The 18,483-nt window shown below is 45.0% G+C and overlaps 2 protein-coding genes across 4 annotated transcripts; both read right to left on the minus strand.

Annotated features, from left to right (window-relative positions):
• Positions 1 to 2,626: 2,626 nt before the first annotated feature.
• LOC125525749 (uncharacterized) lies at positions 2,627 to 6,377 on the minus strand. 3 transcript variants are annotated; one of them, XM_087538025.1, is made up of 5 exons: positions 5,645 to 6,377; positions 3,401 to 4,695; positions 3,235 to 3,327; positions 3,105 to 3,155; positions 2,627 to 3,026 (listed from the first exon to the last, which is right to left on the minus strand). In XM_087538025.1, the coding sequence occupies exons 2-5, from the start codon at positions 4,691 to 4,693 to the stop codon at positions 2,808 to 2,810; spliced, it is 1,656 nt and encodes a 551-aa protein (XP_087394151.1). In that variant the 5' UTR covers positions 4,694 to 4,695; positions 5,645 to 6,377; the 3' UTR covers positions 2,627 to 2,807. The 3 variants fall into 3 exon arrangements, with proteins under 3 accessions (XP_087394151.1, XP_087394152.1, XP_087394153.1); XM_087538026.1 differs by lacking the exon at positions 5,645 to 6,377 and adding an exon at positions 5,082 to 5,539; XM_087538027.1 differs by lacking the exon at positions 5,645 to 6,377 and adding an exon at positions 4,772 to 5,055.
• A 698-nt stretch (positions 6,378 to 7,075) lies between these two features.
• On the minus strand, positions 7,076 to 16,777 carry LOC125525746 (pre-mRNA-processing-splicing factor 8A). The gene is made up of 13 exons (XM_048690756.2): positions 16,390 to 16,777; positions 15,674 to 15,797; positions 15,478 to 15,570; positions 14,955 to 15,345; positions 14,153 to 14,642; positions 10,260 to 14,056; positions 10,069 to 10,175; positions 9,702 to 9,956; positions 8,958 to 9,593; positions 8,670 to 8,867; positions 8,298 to 8,576; positions 7,586 to 7,828; positions 7,076 to 7,487 (listed from the first exon to the last, which is right to left on the minus strand). Exons 1-13 carry the CDS (start codon positions 16,671 to 16,673, stop codon positions 7,296 to 7,298), a joined length of 7,089 nt encoding a protein of 2,362 aa, XP_048546713.1. The 5' UTR covers positions 16,674 to 16,777; the 3' UTR covers positions 7,076 to 7,295.
• Positions 16,778 to 18,483: the final 1,706 nt, after the last annotated feature.

An 18,483-nucleotide genomic window follows, 5' to 3' on the forward strand; every position in this document is an offset into this window, starting at 1 on the left:
CAACATTGGGGTTGGGGGGGTAGATATTTTCCCATCCCTGGATAGTAACACTTGAACGTTCATTGGATATCTTTTTTTTTGTGGATGCTTAATTGGGTCTTCAAGCTTGTGTGTGCATCTATACATCCAATCCAAGGAAGCTTCCAAGCACCACTTGCTCCATAATGAGATGTCAGTTATTGTAGTTATTTCGGCAGAGGGTGGATAAACTTGATAATGACGTGCATTTTCACTGTCAAATACCATATCAAAGTGAATGGGGATGTCACTGAAACAATCACACCCGAAAGAGGGCTTCGCCAGGGGACCCACTTTCCCCATACCTATTGCTCGTGAAAAAGCTCAAAAAATAGATCAAAGGAGCCTCCAGGCCCCCCATTTTCAATTAAAGAAAATAGAGTATATTTACAAGAGGAAACAGTAACAGCCATACACCCCCAAGACATACATCCAGCCTACATCAGGGGTGCTAAACTAGAAGGAAAAGAAGCTTAACTAGAGGAGATACTAACCCTCTCACACCCAGCAACTACCCACTACAGGAGCATCACATACTGCTGAACTCATCGCAGATAAGAGACTTTACTTATATACTCCCTCCGTTCCTAAATACAAGTCTTTTTAGTGATTCCAATATGGACTACATACGGAGCAAAATTAGTGAATCTACACTCTAAACTAAGTCTGTATACATCCCTATGTAGTTCATATTGAATCTCTAAAAGAACTTATATTTAGAAACGGAGGGAGTATTACAGAACATGTGAAAGAGAAAACAGTGAAACCATGTAGCTAAGCTCAAAATCAGTTCACTGGTAGTAGGCTCGTATCCTTTTGACCCTAGGGCCCCAGCCATGCCCTCTCTTGAAGATTTCACTCGTTACTTGAGCAAGTCTTCTAGACACCATGGGCAGCATTTTTTGCAATCCTCTTTTCTGTAGAGGAGTCCACGAATCCAGCAGAAAGCATATTGAAAATATACCATTAGTGGGCTTATGAATGGAGAGTGTGATGGGGTTCTCAGCCATGCATGCTGCACAATGCTATGCTGAACTGAGAGGGTCACTTAGAGGAATTAAGACATGCAGAGGAGCTCCAAGTGTTAAGTCACCTGCTTTTTGCAGATGATTCTTTTCTGCTAATGGAGGCCTCAAACATTGCTCAAGAAGTCAATCACATACTGAATACATGTGAAGCATGCTCAAGATAACATATAAGGACTTGGCACAAGGAAGAAATGAAGCGCAGTCTGTACTCTGAACATTATGTCGGAGGGCCTTTCGTCAAAATATTTAGCTCTTCCAACCTATGCTGGCAAAGCAAAACCCATGACATTTGAATGGAAAAGGATTCAAGGCCGGAAGGAGAAACTACTTTCGGAGACAGGAAAAGAAATACTGATAGAAGCTGACAAGCTGTATTGCAAGCTATTTTTGTTTACACCACAGCGTCCTTTGATTTCACATAAGGCCTACGCGACGAACTGAGCACCATGATTGATAGGTATTGGTGGTGCTACATGTGGCATGACTTAGGCGAGCCCCATGGAGCGCGGCATGACGTACTGGCGCTTCGTGTGGCGACACTGGTCCACCTGCTCCTGGGCGTGCGGTCAGGCAATCTCAGAGCAGATAAACGAGTTGCAGCCCCAAAAAGCAACTGCTTGGTAGCTTAGCAGTTCTGCCTCCTCTTGACAGTCTGTGGAACTTGACAGCACATGTTACCTTTGTGTAAATTCAGTCCAGTTTGTTCTGAATTCTGTTCATCCTTCCATTGAGAATGCTAACTGGAAAACAGAACACATGTGAGATGCCTGAGAATTCTGTCCAATGGCCTGGACAAACCTGTCGGTGTGCCATCGAAACTGAATTGGAAAATGACTCAGCTTTTATTGTTTCTGAATTGGAAAATAACTCCAGCCTACGTTATATTCTCCGTGCAATCCCGCAAGAAGCACCAAGTGCAGCTTCACCAAATCAAAAGAGACCAAAACCAATTAGCACATGAGGTTGCAGATTGTGCAGTTGTCTCTGGAACAGAAGATAACTGGAATGCGCAACTTCCGAACAGAATTGCTCGTGTAGTTGCTGTTGATTGTAACCTGTACTTTCCGTCAAATGAATTTGTGTGGTTGTAAACTCCGACCTTATCAATAAAATCAAGGTTGTCTAATAGTGTCTGGAAAAGAATGAAAGACCGTAAACCATGTGTGACTTGTATGTTGTGGTCATACTTTTTCCAACTAGGATCATGAGAAAGAAATCTGCCTGCTAGAAACATCCTTATGTACTACTCCCTCTGTAACTTAGTATAAGACGTTTTTTGACACTGCCTGCTAAAAACATCTTATAAAAAGTTACATAGGTAGTACTATTCTGTAATTGATTGCGGAGAATGACAAATAAAGATTATCAAGCTGGGGTTAAGTAGCATGGTGATGCTGATGCTTTAGACAAGATTGACATGGAAGAGCCATCTTACACTACATATATCCTGAGGCACATGAAAAAGAAGGGCATTTCCAACTTGCTTGTACGGTGCACAACTAGAACTTGAAACAAACAGTTGGAATAGAAAGCTCCCAGTCATATATGCACATATGGCATATCCATGGCAAATTGCAAAATGTGCACACACGCATATCCTTAAAAAATTGCAAATGTATAATAATTGTGTAATCAGTTCTAGTACTTAGGGGAGAAACCAGAAGATGCACATAAATGTGCCTACATTCTAGTGCCCTGGTGCCTATCAGCTACTACACTAAAAACACAGCATCCAACATCTTCAAATTACATAAATCCTGTCTAACTCCGATCCACCGTATTGTTGAGCCCTCCAGTTCCAGCAAAGTGTAATTCTGCAGAGCTGGACACTATAGCCGATCCTTGTTGAACTTGAAATGGCATAAGTGTGTATTCTCCAAGAATTTGAGGCATAACCATCGTCGATGAACCTCCAGATGGTATTGTAGCTGTCACAGATGGATTTATGTTGCTAGTGGTAATAGCCAAGTCAAATGTTCTCTGCTCCAAATAAAGTCATAAAAATGACATGGATGCTCAGGTGTTTGCTACAAATAAAAAGATGAGAAACAAATATACCTGAGATGTGATGCTACTAGCTGGGCCATCCAAACAAACAGGTTGCTGACTCTGTTTCAGATTGCAAAACTGTTAGCTTAAAAAATACATGAAAATATATTGTTGAACAACTGAGAACAAGATTAGATACCGAATGTTCCATAACATGTTGCTCTAGAATATCATCCACTGATGATTTTCTATTTTTATGGGGCCTTTTCTTGTTCAAATTTGTGGAGGAAGCCTGAAATAAATGCAAAATTAGCGAGTTTTTGTAAAAAGTGGCTTACGAGCAAACGTAATATAAGCAACAATACCTTTTGTTCAGCTTCCTTCTTCTTTTCGTTTGCTTGACAAATAAGCTTATCAAGCATAGATTCTTTTCTTGGTAGAGGACATCCAGCACACCTGACAGCTATTGGACTTGGTATAGTTTTACTTGTTGTCTTTCCATTCGAAGGTGCATCTTCCCGTGTAGCAACATGTTCCTTACCATTTTCAGAACTTGAGTTGCTAGAGAATCGAATTTTCAGGGTGTGAAGCTCTTCCATCAAAGCATTGCATGAATCATCTGACATGGCGCCTATCTCTGCAACTGGGTAGAAAGAATTGCACAATCTATCAAAACGTTCTGCAGCAGGAGTGTCTTCCATGCCGCCATATGTGCATCTGATAAAGTTGTGCTTTCTGTTCACACTTTTTTTCCACCGCTCAAGGACGTATTGTGGAGGAACCTCTTTGATTTTCTTGTGAGTGAGCACACATAACACATGCCTACAGAGAATACCAGTGAACTCAAAGCGGCGACATGAACACTTAACTTCAAATTCTTCCTCACTTAAGTATACATGGTGCACAATATCTTTTCTCCATCCTTTATCTTCGTCAATCAGCACATCCTCGGTGATTTCATACGTTTCTATCGCCCCCTCCTTCTGCATCAACTTCCGATCACAGTACATAGTTTGTGTTAGCTCTTCTTGAAATTCTTTGAACTTCGAATTCGTATAGGCTGATTGAAATTGCTTCTCGATGTCAAAGTGTGTGACACGAGGTATGGTTGAACTCTTGTTTATTCGTATTTCAGCCGGGTCATTCGGCTCAAGCCTTCGCTTGACACGGAAGTCTGACTTTTTGTTGCATCTGAACTGCCGAGGTTTAAGTGGACTTAATGTATGATTATGATCCAAAATGACCGTCGAAAGATGAAACCTCCCATCAGGAGCACGGGTAATGTTGATTTTAGCTTTACATCCTGTCCCGGCTGTTCGACTTGGCTTCAACATATTTCCTGAGTTGGACTGAGCCTTACCATAGCGAGAGCAGGAAAATGTAAGGTACTTCAGTTGTCCATTATCATCACGGTTTGAGCTCCTTCTCGTCACACCAAAGCCTTTTGCTTTAGCATATGTGTTGTAGTACTCTCTCACCTCATTCTCGGTACCAAAGGACATCCCCACTTCAGGTTCTCCAAGTGATCCATCTGGTTGAGCTTCAGCAGGGCCATGTGCAAGCTCCACATTGCTTTCCCTTCCCTGCGTAATGCCGTCGTCATCGCTCGAAATAGACATGTCACTTGATTCTTGAACACCACCGATCCCATCATCCATTCCTATAAATCATGAAAAAATTAATCATTCTCATTCAAAGGCAATATAACATATTGACCTAAATGCTGGCAATCTAACCATGAACTTGTGAGCTTCATGCTGAACTTAACGAGCATATCAAATCAGTAAATGGTGCTCCGGATGCACTACAACGTTTACACGCAAAGGCATTGATGATCTGGTCAAGAAAAGCTAGATGAAAGATGCAAAAGTTGAGCAAGAACTTTGCCTGATCAGATAAGTAACAACCCCTCTTACAGCCAACTCAAGAGCACGGCCATTACGCATTACAGAGAGCCAGACCTGACTTGGCACAAACCAAACACACACAGCCTACATGACCTGATCGAAAATAGCTAGACGGAAGGGGCAAGAATTGAAAAGGAACCTCGCCTCCTGGCTCCCCGTCCTCGAGCTGGGTCAGGCACACCGGCACGCACTCCACCCCCAAGTCGTCTTCTGCTTCGGCGGCGCCGCGGGGTGTACTCTGATGGGCGCCGCCCGGTGATACTGTGATGGGCGGCGGCCACAGCGGTTTAGGCGGTGAGACTGTTTTTCTGCCGCAGAAATCTCGTTCAGCAATTAGGGCGAGGGATTGAGGGAAAGCAGGAGGCGGCGATCTGGTCGATCTGGGAAAGCCGAGCTGCCTTTCTGGGTTGTTTTTTTTTACGAAGAGCCTTTCTGGTTTTCTCTTCCCTACGTAAATAGCTGCACTTTACCTTCTCCATTTTTTCCTCTCTTATCATTATCATTCACCGGCGTGACCCAGTTGATCCCGAGATTTCTCGGGTTCATTTCTATTCAAAAATATGTGTCCATTCCCTCAAAAAAAAAAACTTGTGTTCATGGCATGAATTTCTAGGAGAAATTAACAAATTGCCGGAGAAAGGAAAACTGAATAAGAGGCGGCGGGATGGGGGTGGAGAGGGCAGGGCAGGGCCGTCGGCGCACCTCGGGAACGCCACCGAGCCGCCGCCAAAGAAGCGCGCGCCCGCACTGGGGCAGGGCCGGCGCTGCCGCGGCTAGACGCGCGCGTTGGTGGCGCGGAAGATGGCGTCTCGCGGCGAGGCCGGCATTCCGTCGAGCAGCTGCCGCGCGTGGCGGGGGTGGGCGCGGTCGCGGTCGCGGCCGGCGGTCTTCCTACGCCGCCGCGTCGGGATGACCTCAACGGTGCTTTAAGGAGAGGTATAGGCTGGGTGGTGGAGACGAGCAGGCACGCCGGGCTGGAGCAGGGGTGGGCCGCGGCGAGGAGCGAGAGCGAGAGCGAGAACGGAAGAGCCGAGGCACGGGGAGCATTTCGTTTGCTAGTAGACGCTCTGGAATGAAAGAAAGTAAGAAACAGAGCAGAACAGGGGAAGGCCGTGAAATTTTCAGATACCACGAGCAACAAACATGCTCAAATTAGGACCTAGCCCAAATGCCCGCGGTAAAAAAAATGCCTTTGTTTGCGCTTCTCAAAGTGATGCATGACAAGGGACCGCCAAAACACAGGTGGATAAGAGCATCTTCACCTGTCCTTTCAGGAAGGCCCTCAAGAGCATTTTTTTAAGGCCCGGCGATAAAAAATGTTTCACTCACGTCTTCAAAGGCTCGTTTTTCGCCGGATTTGATAAAAGTTATCCCGGCGCTCGCACCCCAAACCCAGACCCCCGGGTGGCAGCTGGGACGCCGGCGCCATCTTTTTTGCCTCTTGTGGCCCACCTGCAACCACTCTCCCCCCATATTCTCTCCCCCCGTCGCTTTCTCCTCGTAGAGCCCCCGTCTTCTCTCTCCCCGTGCCAGCTCCGCCGCGTCCTGGCTGCCCGACCTGCCTCGGTGCCTCCGCACAGCGTCGCCCGGCCTCCCGCGCCGCCCCTCGGCGGCCGCGCGCCCGCCAAACGGGGAGCTCGCGGGCTTGGCGAGGCTGCACTCGAGCGGCTGCTGCTACTACTTCGCGCTCGTCTTCAAGTGCGGGCCGCGGTGCGACGAGCAGGCGATGTTCCGCGGGCATTCAAGATCCAGACTTCCAGAGGAATGCAATGAGTTCCATTCAAAAAAAAAAAAACTTCATGTGTTTTCACCCCATGAATTTGACAGAGCTATGATTTATTCACTTGTCCAACTTAAATTGTTTTCGCTTTATATATAGGCAATTTAGAGAGGTCTGTAGTTTGTTGAAAAGCCTACGATTTTCACAACCACGTGGAGGACACCACAAAGCCAACATTTTTCTCTCGGCCAAAAGCCTGGCAAGGGGTTTCGGAACGCAAATCCAGCCTCAGAACTAGTAAAGCTTTGCTTTCAGGTCAGTGCAACCCCTATGTGCACAAGAGCATAAATTGGTCAAGTCCAAGCAAAAAACTGGGAACAAAATTACGTGATGAGATCTACATGCCACCAAGCTAAATGTTTGAACTGTTATCATGATGCACTTGTACAGCACCGTGTTTGAAGGAGGCTTACAACACAAAGTATTACTAGTCTTGAGAGACGGAGAACAACATACAACATGTCACGTCAAAGTTTACAGGTCACAGAGATCTCCATCCAAAACTGAGCGGATCTCATTGCAGGTTTCGATATGCTAGCATAGGGGCGAAGGGGCGTGCTACGGTGGCTACGACTACGAGAAGGTGTCCTCCCTGTCCCCCTCAGCGACCTCGCCCTCCTCAATGTTGCTGAACTCCAGGAAGTGCGTCGGCCTGTGGTCCTCATGGTAGAAGTCGCGGGGTGTGCCCAGCTTCATGCTGTACTTCATCAGCGGGTCGTGCTTGACTCCCATGAAGTTGTAGTTCCACGGAGCGTTGTCCGGAACCTGGTGGGAGACGCAAAAGTGAATTGAGTATTCCGAAATTGAGTTGGCTCTAAAGGACAATTTGCAAATATTAATCCTATTAAGATGAGTACACATACCATGTAGAATCCAAGGAAGCGGTCGCTGAGAAGCATCTGGACCTTCTCGTAGTGAGTTGGGAGGTACCCTTGTGGGTTGCTCCCGTTGTCCTTGTTGCCACGGGCCCACTCATAACCACTTGGTGTCAATTTGTACGCAGTCAACGAGCACGATCCTGGGGTGAAGCTGCAGGTCAAAATGATGCACTTCTCACCATCCCACTGCTTGTTGTTCTCCAAAATTTTAGCATGTGATGTCAAATCCTGCAAAGCAGTTCAGCATATGAGACTCACATATCATACCCAAAAAAGGCACTAGGCAATTGAAATGTGCAAGAAACAACAAAATACAGCTCAGTAGCGAGACACTGGCTCACAGGCAAAAAAGGACTACTAAGAATGTGCCAAAAACAACAGAACCAACAATTCAGCACTAAAACTGTCACAGGCAAGAAAAAGTCGCTACTATAAAATGTGCAAGAATCAAAAGAACCAACAGCAATAAATTTTATGTACAGTGCATTGTGAGTTGGAAAGATTAAATTATGTATAACATGCATTTTAATATTCAGAATTCAAATGTCACGAGGGAGACAATTAACCGCTCATGGAAAGACATAAATCTGCTTGATCAGACATTATAGAATTGTGCACTGAAATTCAGCTACTCAGTTTAGATTTTGGATAAGAATCACAAGGTTAGGTTTGAAGATACAAATGGTAGGAGACAAACCTGAGGTGATAGCTGAGGAGCTTCATTCGGCTGGGTATGCATCCATCCCAACGGCTCCAAGTCAGCAAGGAACTCATGCTCTGGGAGATTCGATGGCAAAGTCACCATCTGGTGAGTTCCATGCTGTGGCGGAATGGATATGCATCTGATCTCCTTGACTTGGGGATTATCCTGTGGACTCAGCCCATACAGGAAACCTGCAACCTGTGTCCGTAGATCTGCTATGCATATGAACTTCTTCAATATGTTCTTTGGCATGATGTAAGTATAGCCAGTCTCCTGTACACATAATACAAGCAGTAAGTAACCATTAGGCAATTGTTATTTGGTAGTTTTATGAGTAAATCAAAGAAAAGGAATTGCAGTACTGACCTTTATATCATCCGAGTTAACATAAATGTGGTTGACACGGAGATACAGGTTCGTAGCAGAGATGGCCCTGACACGCCAATCTGTCTTCGATGCAAACGCTGCTTGCTCATACGGACTGGTTGTTGTGACGATGAGCTCATCTCCATGCACATTAACTGTCCTTGTTGTCTGTGCAGTTACCTGATTTGTCTCTCGGGACTGCAAATTCAAGCAAATCCAAAAATGAGGAAAACTGACGCAATTACTATGCATAGAAACTAGACACAAAGGCTGGTATAGAAAGGTTACCTGTTTCTCAATCTCAGCTATCTGTTGCCTCTGCTGTGACGGTGGAGCTATTTCAGCACCAAGTATTATATCACGAATCTCAGATTGCGTAAGTGCAGAAGTATTAACGTTGTTTTTCTTTGCATAATCAGAAAGAATGAGATCCCTGAGTGCACATTCGACCTTCAGCCACTGCTCGTCAGTCAAAGATGGCCAGATATGATGTGGTTCCGTAACAATTGTCTTGTCAGGCTTCAGCAACATCTTGGCCTTCTCATTATTGACATGTAATGCTCGTAATATAAGCACAAGACGAGAGAATGCGGTGTAGGACGAGATACTTTTCAGCCAGTCATCGTATATGTTATAAAGAACCATCTGCGGTTCCGTAGCCTTGAGAATAAGATCACCAAACTTCTCAATCTTCAAGCAAGCTTGGAATGGCAGCTGCAACTCACTGCCCTTGATAACAATGTTAGGGAAATCAAGCAGATGGACTTCCAATGGATCCAACATACCCTTCCTTGTCACAATAATTTGCTTTGGCTGCTCTTCTACAGGAAGAGACCGAACTAACGCAGCAACCTCCTCAGCAGTTTTCCACTTGGCCAGCTGCCCTAGACGCTTTTGTCCTGCCCATACACTTGTGTGGATGACCTGCAGATTATAATCCATTTTCATTTAAGTCTTCCAAGTTGTGATGCTGCACAGTTATGCAATAATTGCAACAAAACTAGAGGTGAAAGCAAAAGAAAAGGAACAAACCTTCAGAAATAGTTGCCCAGTTCTTGGATTGAAAATAAAGATAGCACCGTTGATAGGTTTGGTGGTCAGGTTACCCTCAAAGGTTTTGTGAATGGTAACTCGATAGACATTTGTGTCATCCACAAACCATATGATTTGATTGCTGAATATCTCTCCATAGTTCTGCGAAGACAGATATGGCTCGGTGGGTTCAGATGAATACAACTGAAGACCCTTTCTTATTCTCTCCCTCAGCACATACAGAGCAGGATTTGACTGTCAAAGGAGAAAATAAACAAGAATGTCATTTATTAAGTAAGCCAAAAAAAATACTACAACACAGATAAAGCAATAGAGCTAGATTTGTTACAGTTAGCATGGTTATTACCTTCATGATCTTGTTCATTGCTTGCTGGAGCAGGGGTTTTGACCCAGGGAACCAATTGCCAAAAGCAGAGTGCAAATTATAAGCTAGATCAAGTCCAATCATCACTCCTGCAATAAATATTAATCAGCATTAAGCACAGAGGATTCAGACAAGACAAGAAATTGAAAGTTAATGGATACTCAAAATCATACCAGTCGGAGAAGGGTAGATGGACATATTATCTGTCGTGTAGTCCATAAATTTTGCTCTTGTATAACGTTCTATGTCATGTGAATCGTAGTCTCCCCATCGTAGTTGCACATCAATCCAGTACTTGTTACTCGCTTTCTGATCAAAGACATCCTTTGACTCGGAAACTAAGCTTGGTTTGGACATCTGCCACCTATGTGCAGCAAAAAGGAGGACATCTGCACATGAACTGTTCATCTTGTAACTCTTCCTGGGATGTATTGTCTCCTTCTGTACTGTCTCAATCTCCAGTGCATCCAACTCCTGATCCAGAACTTGGCAAAGATCCATAACAACACTTTCATGGACCTTCTGCCAAAGATGTGCACGGAAAATCTGAATCAGAGAGATCTTCAGGGTTGGAATTTTGCCATGCATGAATATCCCTGTCAGATCTAGCTGAACCTGGAAACCAACATATACGTTTGCACGATTAATGGTTGGCGACCACCAGAGGGTAAATCTTCTGTTGGGGATTTGATTAAGCCCAGAACGCTGTGCATTTGTCAGCTTTTTGTACTTCATCGATTCCTCGAAACCTGAAGCCTTCTCCCAAAACAAACCCTCCCAAGTAGGGAAATATGTTCCTTTAAATAAGGTATGCTCCAGGATACCTTCCACACCACCAAGTGCTTGGATGACATCAGTTCTGTAGTTATTCAGATTCCACAGCTTTCCATCATGTCGCTGATGTGTCCACCAGAACGGGTTCTGTTTCAGCACTTGATACTGCTTAAAGTCTGTCCGCACCCTCCACCCTTTGTCGTAGGCCAAAGTGTGGCGGTCCTTTTGGAATAAAGTGTTGATACGGGGTATGCCTCTATCCCATGAATCTTCCAGATCTTCAAGTGTTAAGCGCCTATTCTGCGATTGTGCTTCCTGCCTCTTCAAAGCATACTCAGCCCAAACACGCTGAGAATCTATGAACTCGCTCTCCCATGGTTGGATGTAGCGATACAAGTTGGGGATAAGCTGGTCCTCTTCATGACTCATACCACTTCGAAAATGTGTCACACCAACATCTGTCTGTTTGCTATACCTAAGATCACTCTGTGGTATCAAAATGTGACCCATTGACAACATACCCAAACCTCCAATTTCCTTGGGTGTATAGAAGATAACTGGTGGAAACCTGCTAGGCATCTTTGAGTTCAGGCCAATCTTTATGCGAGTCTGGATCTTGTTTTCACATTTTACAAGCAGATCCAGTAGTTCTTGTGTATGAACTGTTGCTTCACGGAAATATGTCATGAGGCCAATGAGAGCAGTGTTCCACTTGTTGACTATCTTTGTAAATGTCGTTGACCCTGATGACATAAGGATTTGCCTGACACGGTTCTCAAACACCTTCATGTGTTCATCATCAACCCTCAAAAATGCAATAGCTGTCCTTTCTTTTGTCTGCTCATTCTGCAAGTTCCATACTCCATCCTTCGTGTTGCTGAATGCCTCCTGAGTCATACGTATCTTCGGCAGTATACGGACCTCAAACCCAGACATGCTAAAGAGCAAGTTTGGGTTATCCTTGCTGTATACAGAGACAAAGCCATTCTCCCATTCTAATGTAGTAATGCTCCTTGGCAGGCGATTCTTCATATCCCAAAATACACTTCTTCCCAGATTAACATCATGTTTCATGAGCCTCATTCTTGCATCTCTAGGCCAACATTTCTTGTTGTTGTAACCGACCATGTTCTCATTATTAGGATCAGGATGCTCTGTCAGGTACCGCTGAATCAAATCCCTTGCCTCTTCATGAGTGAACCGGAACATTATATGCACCTTATCGATATATCGAGAATACAGCCTGATGGGATGCCTTGTCTCAACTTTAGTGTCAGTATATGTAAGGAACTCATTTGGCATCTGAGGCGGCCCTGCAATCTCACTAGCTCGTGTTAAACCAAGAAGTAGGAGATCCAGCACCAGCCCGTAGTACTGCACAATAAAAGATGCAAACTGAAGACCTCGAATAAGCCCATAAGAATTTGTGTGACTCATATCCTTGTAAGACAGCACAACATTGTTCTTTGCAGTGACATAATCAGCGATGTTATGGTCCAAGACCAACCGAAGAAGCCTGTTCAACAGAGTCAGATCAATTTTTTCAAAGAACTTCTCAAATTTTGTCTGCAGCATCACAACACACTGCCCATCGCTAGTGTCCCATATATCCTGCAAATTATTTATACCTTGGCACCACTTGTAAACAAGTAGAGGAGGTGGTTCTGAATCAGCAGGCTTTACCCAATTTGGGAAGAGGTGGCGTTTGTCCCCTTCATACCACAAGTATTGGTCAAGGTATGCATCAGTAATTTTCTCAAGAGGCTCAATTTCATATACCGGGATCAGGTAGCTGTACAGATCCATAAACTCAATACCAACTTCTTTAAAAGCACGCTGAGTAAGAAGATGCCGTTTTATCCTTGACAAAGCTTCATGTGGGTTATCATATGCTTGCTCTATTAAACCCAGTTCCTCTCGCTGCAGTTGATTTAATCTTACTGCCACACTGTATGACTCTTTTAGCCTTTCCAGTGCCAATATAAGAAGTTTGGTGTCATGCTTGTATGAGAGTGGGGGAAATGGAATCGGTGAGAACTTCCTTGACTCCAGCCAATGGACCGTGGTTGTATAAATAGCAACTGCTTCTTCAGGTGTCACATACGGCCCGTCTTTCAAGTAGTTGTGTTGCCTCTCTTGTTCTGCCTTCAGCCACAAACGAGTTAACCTTCCAAGATTTTTGCGGCAGACAGTCTTGTCAACTGTAGCACCACGCCGGATACGCTCACGATTGTAGTGAGCGACATTTGTCCACCAATCAGCCTTGGACTTCACATAACGGAGTATCATGTTCTCAATAGGAACTGGCAGGCCAGGGACCTTCCAGGGGATATTTGCCTTCCAGCAGCGCCATGCCTCACTAAGATGCTGCAGTATAGTTCTGGCCTTGTTTTGCTTGATGCCCTCTGGCATAGCATCAAGGACATCATGCATAACTGCAGCTCGAAGTTCCAGATCAAAGTGAGACTCGACACGTTGCTTGGTTACTGTTTTAGCAACTCCTTTCGAATGGCGACCTTCAAACTGCCTGGCCAGCAAATTACCTAGCCACCTTTCAAGCAAGGGCACAATACCACGAAGGAAGAACAGCCACACTCTCCACATAGGAGCCCAAAAACCACAGCCAGGTCCTTTTCCAACAGGACCAGTGTTGAAACGATAGTATATCAAGTGCTTCAGATCTTTGCACATCCTAATTTGCCGCATCAGACGATACTTGTATCTGTACATACCAGTCAACTGACCAACATGGGAGAATATGTATTGCAGACCATCAGCCAACTGAAAGGCGTCAACATTCCCCAAGCGAAACTGGATGTTTGCATCAACAACCAGCTTCGTAAGTCGCAGAATCTCACGACACAAGTGGAAAGCATTTCCAAAACGAGATTTCTTTCTCTCTTTTGTTGTGAGTGTCTTCACAGGCTTCAAATTGAAATTGTAGTCCAAGTGAAGATAGTTCAGATTCTTCCTGTGAATCAACAAGTTAAGCATGTTGTAGCCCTGCTTGCAAACTTGCAGCCCAGCTTCTGCCCAATCAAGCTCTGTACTTTGGAAGAACTTCGTTGCTTGCAGTGAACGGAACAGATGTTTCTTCTTCTGTGCTTTTGGAGGCCTGTGGTGTAGCTCATTGAGCACATAGCACTTCAGCAGCTTCTGGTAGCTCACCCGGACCTTGACTGGATACGCTGGTGGACTGCAAAACAGATGACGATGCAACATGAGACGAAAGCATACCAACGGAGAAAATATGGAAAGGTATTGTTATTTGTTAACTCGTTGTAGTACTTACCAGTGCTCTTTGAACCACTCAGATACAAGAGGGATATCCTCAGCGCGGCGTGTTCTACCAGATCTCATGTTAAAAGGCCTTGGAGCAAAAAGCAATGAAATACCAGCAGCTGTTGTGTCAGTGTAAAGTGGAGTTCGGTTCAAAAGAGGCTCCACACCCTCAGGGAGACTAAAGTCATCTTCGTCGTCCTCTTCACTTGCTTTCTTCTCCCGACGATCAACCTTGCTGGTTGAAGTGATCGGATTTATCAGAGGATCATAATAAAATGCAGGCAGATCTGGATCCTCTGTTTTGATATACATTATCATAGGAGTATGATATATGCAAAGTCTCACTTTCCTTGGCCTGTTATTGTACAGGTGAGGGAACGCAATTCTGTACTCAGTCCGAAGTGGTTGACGGATGATGAGTTTATTGATGTCATTAAATTCATTCCAGTCCTCATCCCCCTTCTCCATATCACGGTACAATGGCTCAAACTTTGGACCTCCTGCAATTGAAAATTTTAACATCAGTGATAAGAAAACATATGGTGTACACCAAATTTACCAATGTATTGCCTCTTTTCATAAAGCATAAGAAAATGCATTGAAGAAAATACAAGCACTGGTTGCTTATGTTTTCATAATAATTTTCATAAAACATTGGCAGTATTCAGATACCAGGTGGGAAATTGTTTTATTTAATCATCAAATCAAAAGCTATCAAGTATTATGCTAATCAATGTTTCGTGCTAGTATTTTTGAACTTGCAACATCAAACTTGCTTACAAAACATGAAAACAAAAGGTAAATCTTGTTACCTGGGATGCACATGTTAAGTGCTTTGGCAGTAAAGAAAGACTCCATGTCAAACAAATAGAAATAATTCCGATCAGTCAAGTCTGACAAAAGTTGACCAGCAAGGCGATAAAGTGTTGCCATTATTGGAAGAGACAGATTCCACTTCCTATAGCTGGGACCATTTATAAAGTTGGTCTTCACAAGGGGATTGTGATCATAAAACCAGTTATACACAGCTCCATCTTCCTCTGGATCCAACTCCAATTGTATAGCCTCCAGTGGTTCAACATCCAACAAATTATCAGCATAATCTAGTGGAGGTTCCTCATCATCAAATGGAGGAAAACGCATTCGCTTGAAATGCCGCCTATCTCTCTTCTCCCTTCGCATCATGATCCACATAGAGCCCCACTGCAGACAAACACATGACAAGAGATATATTGTAAGCATATCTAGAAAGACACATGCATGAGATAAGAGATAAAAGGGACAAACAGGAATAATGTGGTAATAATGAAAGAAGAATCAAGTCTAGATCATCACCTGCGCCAAGTAAATGGGCTCAACTACCCATGGGATCTCGTTTACGAAGGTTATGGCGCCAGTGATATGGTACAAGATCTTAACATGGCGAACCTGAAAACAGGAGTTATTTTAGTCTATGGCCATGGAACAGCTAACCTCAGCAACCATAAGATTATCAGTGTTCATATCAAAAAGTCACAACTAAAGGGCTTACTTGTTCCCAGGGCATCGGCATATTCTCCAGTAGTTTGTAAACAGCATGAGGCACAAATTTGAGTGCTCCAAGATAAACACGCTTGTCATGCCTGTACTTCTTCGAGGACATGTCCCCATGGTCCCTGTTCAAAAAGACAGATGCATAAATTTACTGAAATGTAGGCAGATCCCCAATCTAGACCACATGAAGGTTTACCAATGCTGAGCTACAGCAACTAGCACATCAACAGTTCAACATATCTAGAATCCTGACTCCTGCAACCTACAGTTGAGCGACTAGCAAATTAACATGTTCACCATAACTATGAGGATAAAATACAAAACAATATCGTGAATCCTAATTTCATGGATCTAGAGCAAGAGGCCGCAAACTTATGCCTAATTCCAGTGACCAGAAATCGTAAGCAGGAACCACAACGAGCACATGATGCAGCGCAGAAAATAACATGGGTAAATCAAAACCTAAACCCTATCGAATCACAGTTACAACCATAAACCTACACCAAACATCAAACACCATGCTCGCACAGCCACTGACTACAGTCGAGACGCCTATCACATCCACGCCACTAGTTCAAAGCAACGCACGGCTACGGAACGACCTAAGACCACAAGCAATTAGGCATCACAGCCCGCCATGAGCGCCAAAGGCCCCGAAACCTAGCCGCAGGCAGTAGAGGAAAGCCCGAACGCACGGATCTGGGGGTTCCATACCTGATGATTTTGCGGACGTGCTCGGGGGGCATGTCCTCCTTCTGCGCCTCGACGAAGCCGAACTTGCGCTTGTCGCCGTAGCGCTTGGAGTTGAGCTGGTGCCACTTGCGGGCCTTCTCGACGAGCTGCGCCTCGAGCTCCGCCGGGGTGAGCGGCTGGCCGGCCTGCGGGGGCGCGGCGGCCGGCGGGGGAGGGGGCGGGGGCAGGCCCGCACCGGCCGTGCCCGGGGGAGGGGGCGCGGCCGCCATGGGCGGCAGCGGCGGCGGCGGCCCGCCGTTCCACATCGGGCGGCGGTGGCGGCCTCCGCTGCTGCTGCGAGGGTTTTGAGTCTCGGGCGAGACGGGTTGGGGTTCGACGGATATTTTTTTAGAATGAAAGGGGGAAAAAGAAGAGGAGAGGGGGAAACCGAAGGGAGGTGGCGATGCCTCCAGATTTTTATAGGTGGGGCTTGGCTGCAGGCTATGGCGGTGTGGCGGGGAGAGATTCGAGCCGACTTTGGTGCGATTGGGCCGGGCTTTGGTTCTCGGCTGTGTTGGTGGTGGGCTACACGGGTTCTCATTCTCAAAACAAACAAAAAAACTACACGGGTTCTTGTTCACACTTTTCCTTATTTCTTCTTCTCATTCCCCTCAAATTAAAAAAAACTTTTTCTCAAGGTGGCTATCCTGAAAAAAAGGTCGGCTGTGTGATGGCGGGTCTCTTATTCACCCGGAACAAATATATTTCGGGACCAACTACTTCCTCCGTCCCATATTATAGGACATTTTTTATACTATAGACGTTGGAGTTACTATAATGGCAAGAAACGTTCTACATTATGAGACAGAGGGAGTAGTTTATAAAGTTTTTTCACTACCAGAGAAATATTGTACACGGGAGCAATTCGTTTAGTAGGATACAATATATTTCATCGGTTTCAAAATATAAGAGCATCTCCAACAGCGCTGCCTCCAGCAGCCGCGCTAAAATGCAGCGCGCGCGACACTCGCACAAACAACATATGCATTCGAAACAGAAACAAAAAAGTCAAAACAAACAAAAATAAATAGTTTAATTTCATTTTATCGTTCAAACAAACAGTTTATCGTTCAATACAACAAATAGTGCAATTAAACACAACAAATAGTTCGTCGGAGGACCAGCGCGCGCGGGGTGGCGGGACCATAGGGGGCCGGAGAAAGCGCGCGCGGGGCGGAGACAGGCCGGGGAAGCGCCGAAACGGTCGCCGGGTGGCGCGGTCGGCGGCGGCGGCGCGGCTGGATGGGGGGGTGGAAGGTGCGAGCGAGCGCGCGAGAGTCCAGCGCGCGGGAGCGGGTGCAGCAAATAAGCGACGCGCGATTGAGTTTCGGCCCGCGCGCTGTTTTCGCGCGCCCGCTGGAGCAACTATTCCGGTTGCGCGCGCACTAAAACGGGGAATTTTGCGGCGCGGCGCTAGTTTGGCGCGCCTGTTGGAGATGCTCTAAGGTGTGATATTAATAACTTTTTTTCACTAAAAGGCCTCATGCCATATACTAAGTTTCACAAGTCCTTACAAACACATCCTTACAGAAAAAATAGAAATACATTCGAACTCTCAAGGGGGGCGAAGTCTTCTTCCCCCGGCATCCCTCGGCAACGCGTCATGAGAATAGCTCAATGTCGCCACCACTAATTTTTTTGGTTGAAATGGAAAATGCATTCCTTTTATTGATGTTCAATAAAGACTAAAGTATATAATTAAGGACTTGAGAAAGTTATACGTGCATGCTTCATCAAATATATTTCTTTTATTAATGCTCGATGGAAGTACTAGAACCATACTTATGGCCAGACCTTTTGAGCTCCGGCTTGTGCATAAGCTACAGTGGAAATAAGTCTTTGAGAAGTCGTGGTAGAAATAAGTCCTCCATAATAAGTCATCTACTCCCTCCGTTCCAAATAAGTGTCATGGTTTTAGTTCAATTTTGAAACAGGGAAATAGTTGTTTTCAAAAAAAATGCATTTAGCTTATTTTCTAATACATCTGATTAAAAGTTTGTAATACCCCTCGACCATAATTGCTCTGATTAAATGGTACACCTTGCGATCCAAATTAATTGGCACAACTTTGGTACA

The sequence above is a fragment of the Triticum urartu genome, chromosome 7A (assembly GCF_056163025.1).
Source record: "Triticum urartu cultivar PI428250 chromosome 7A, HENAU_Tu73, whole genome shotgun sequence".
Classification (NCBI taxonomy): domain Eukaryota; kingdom Viridiplantae; phylum Streptophyta; class Magnoliopsida; order Poales; family Poaceae; genus Triticum; species Triticum urartu.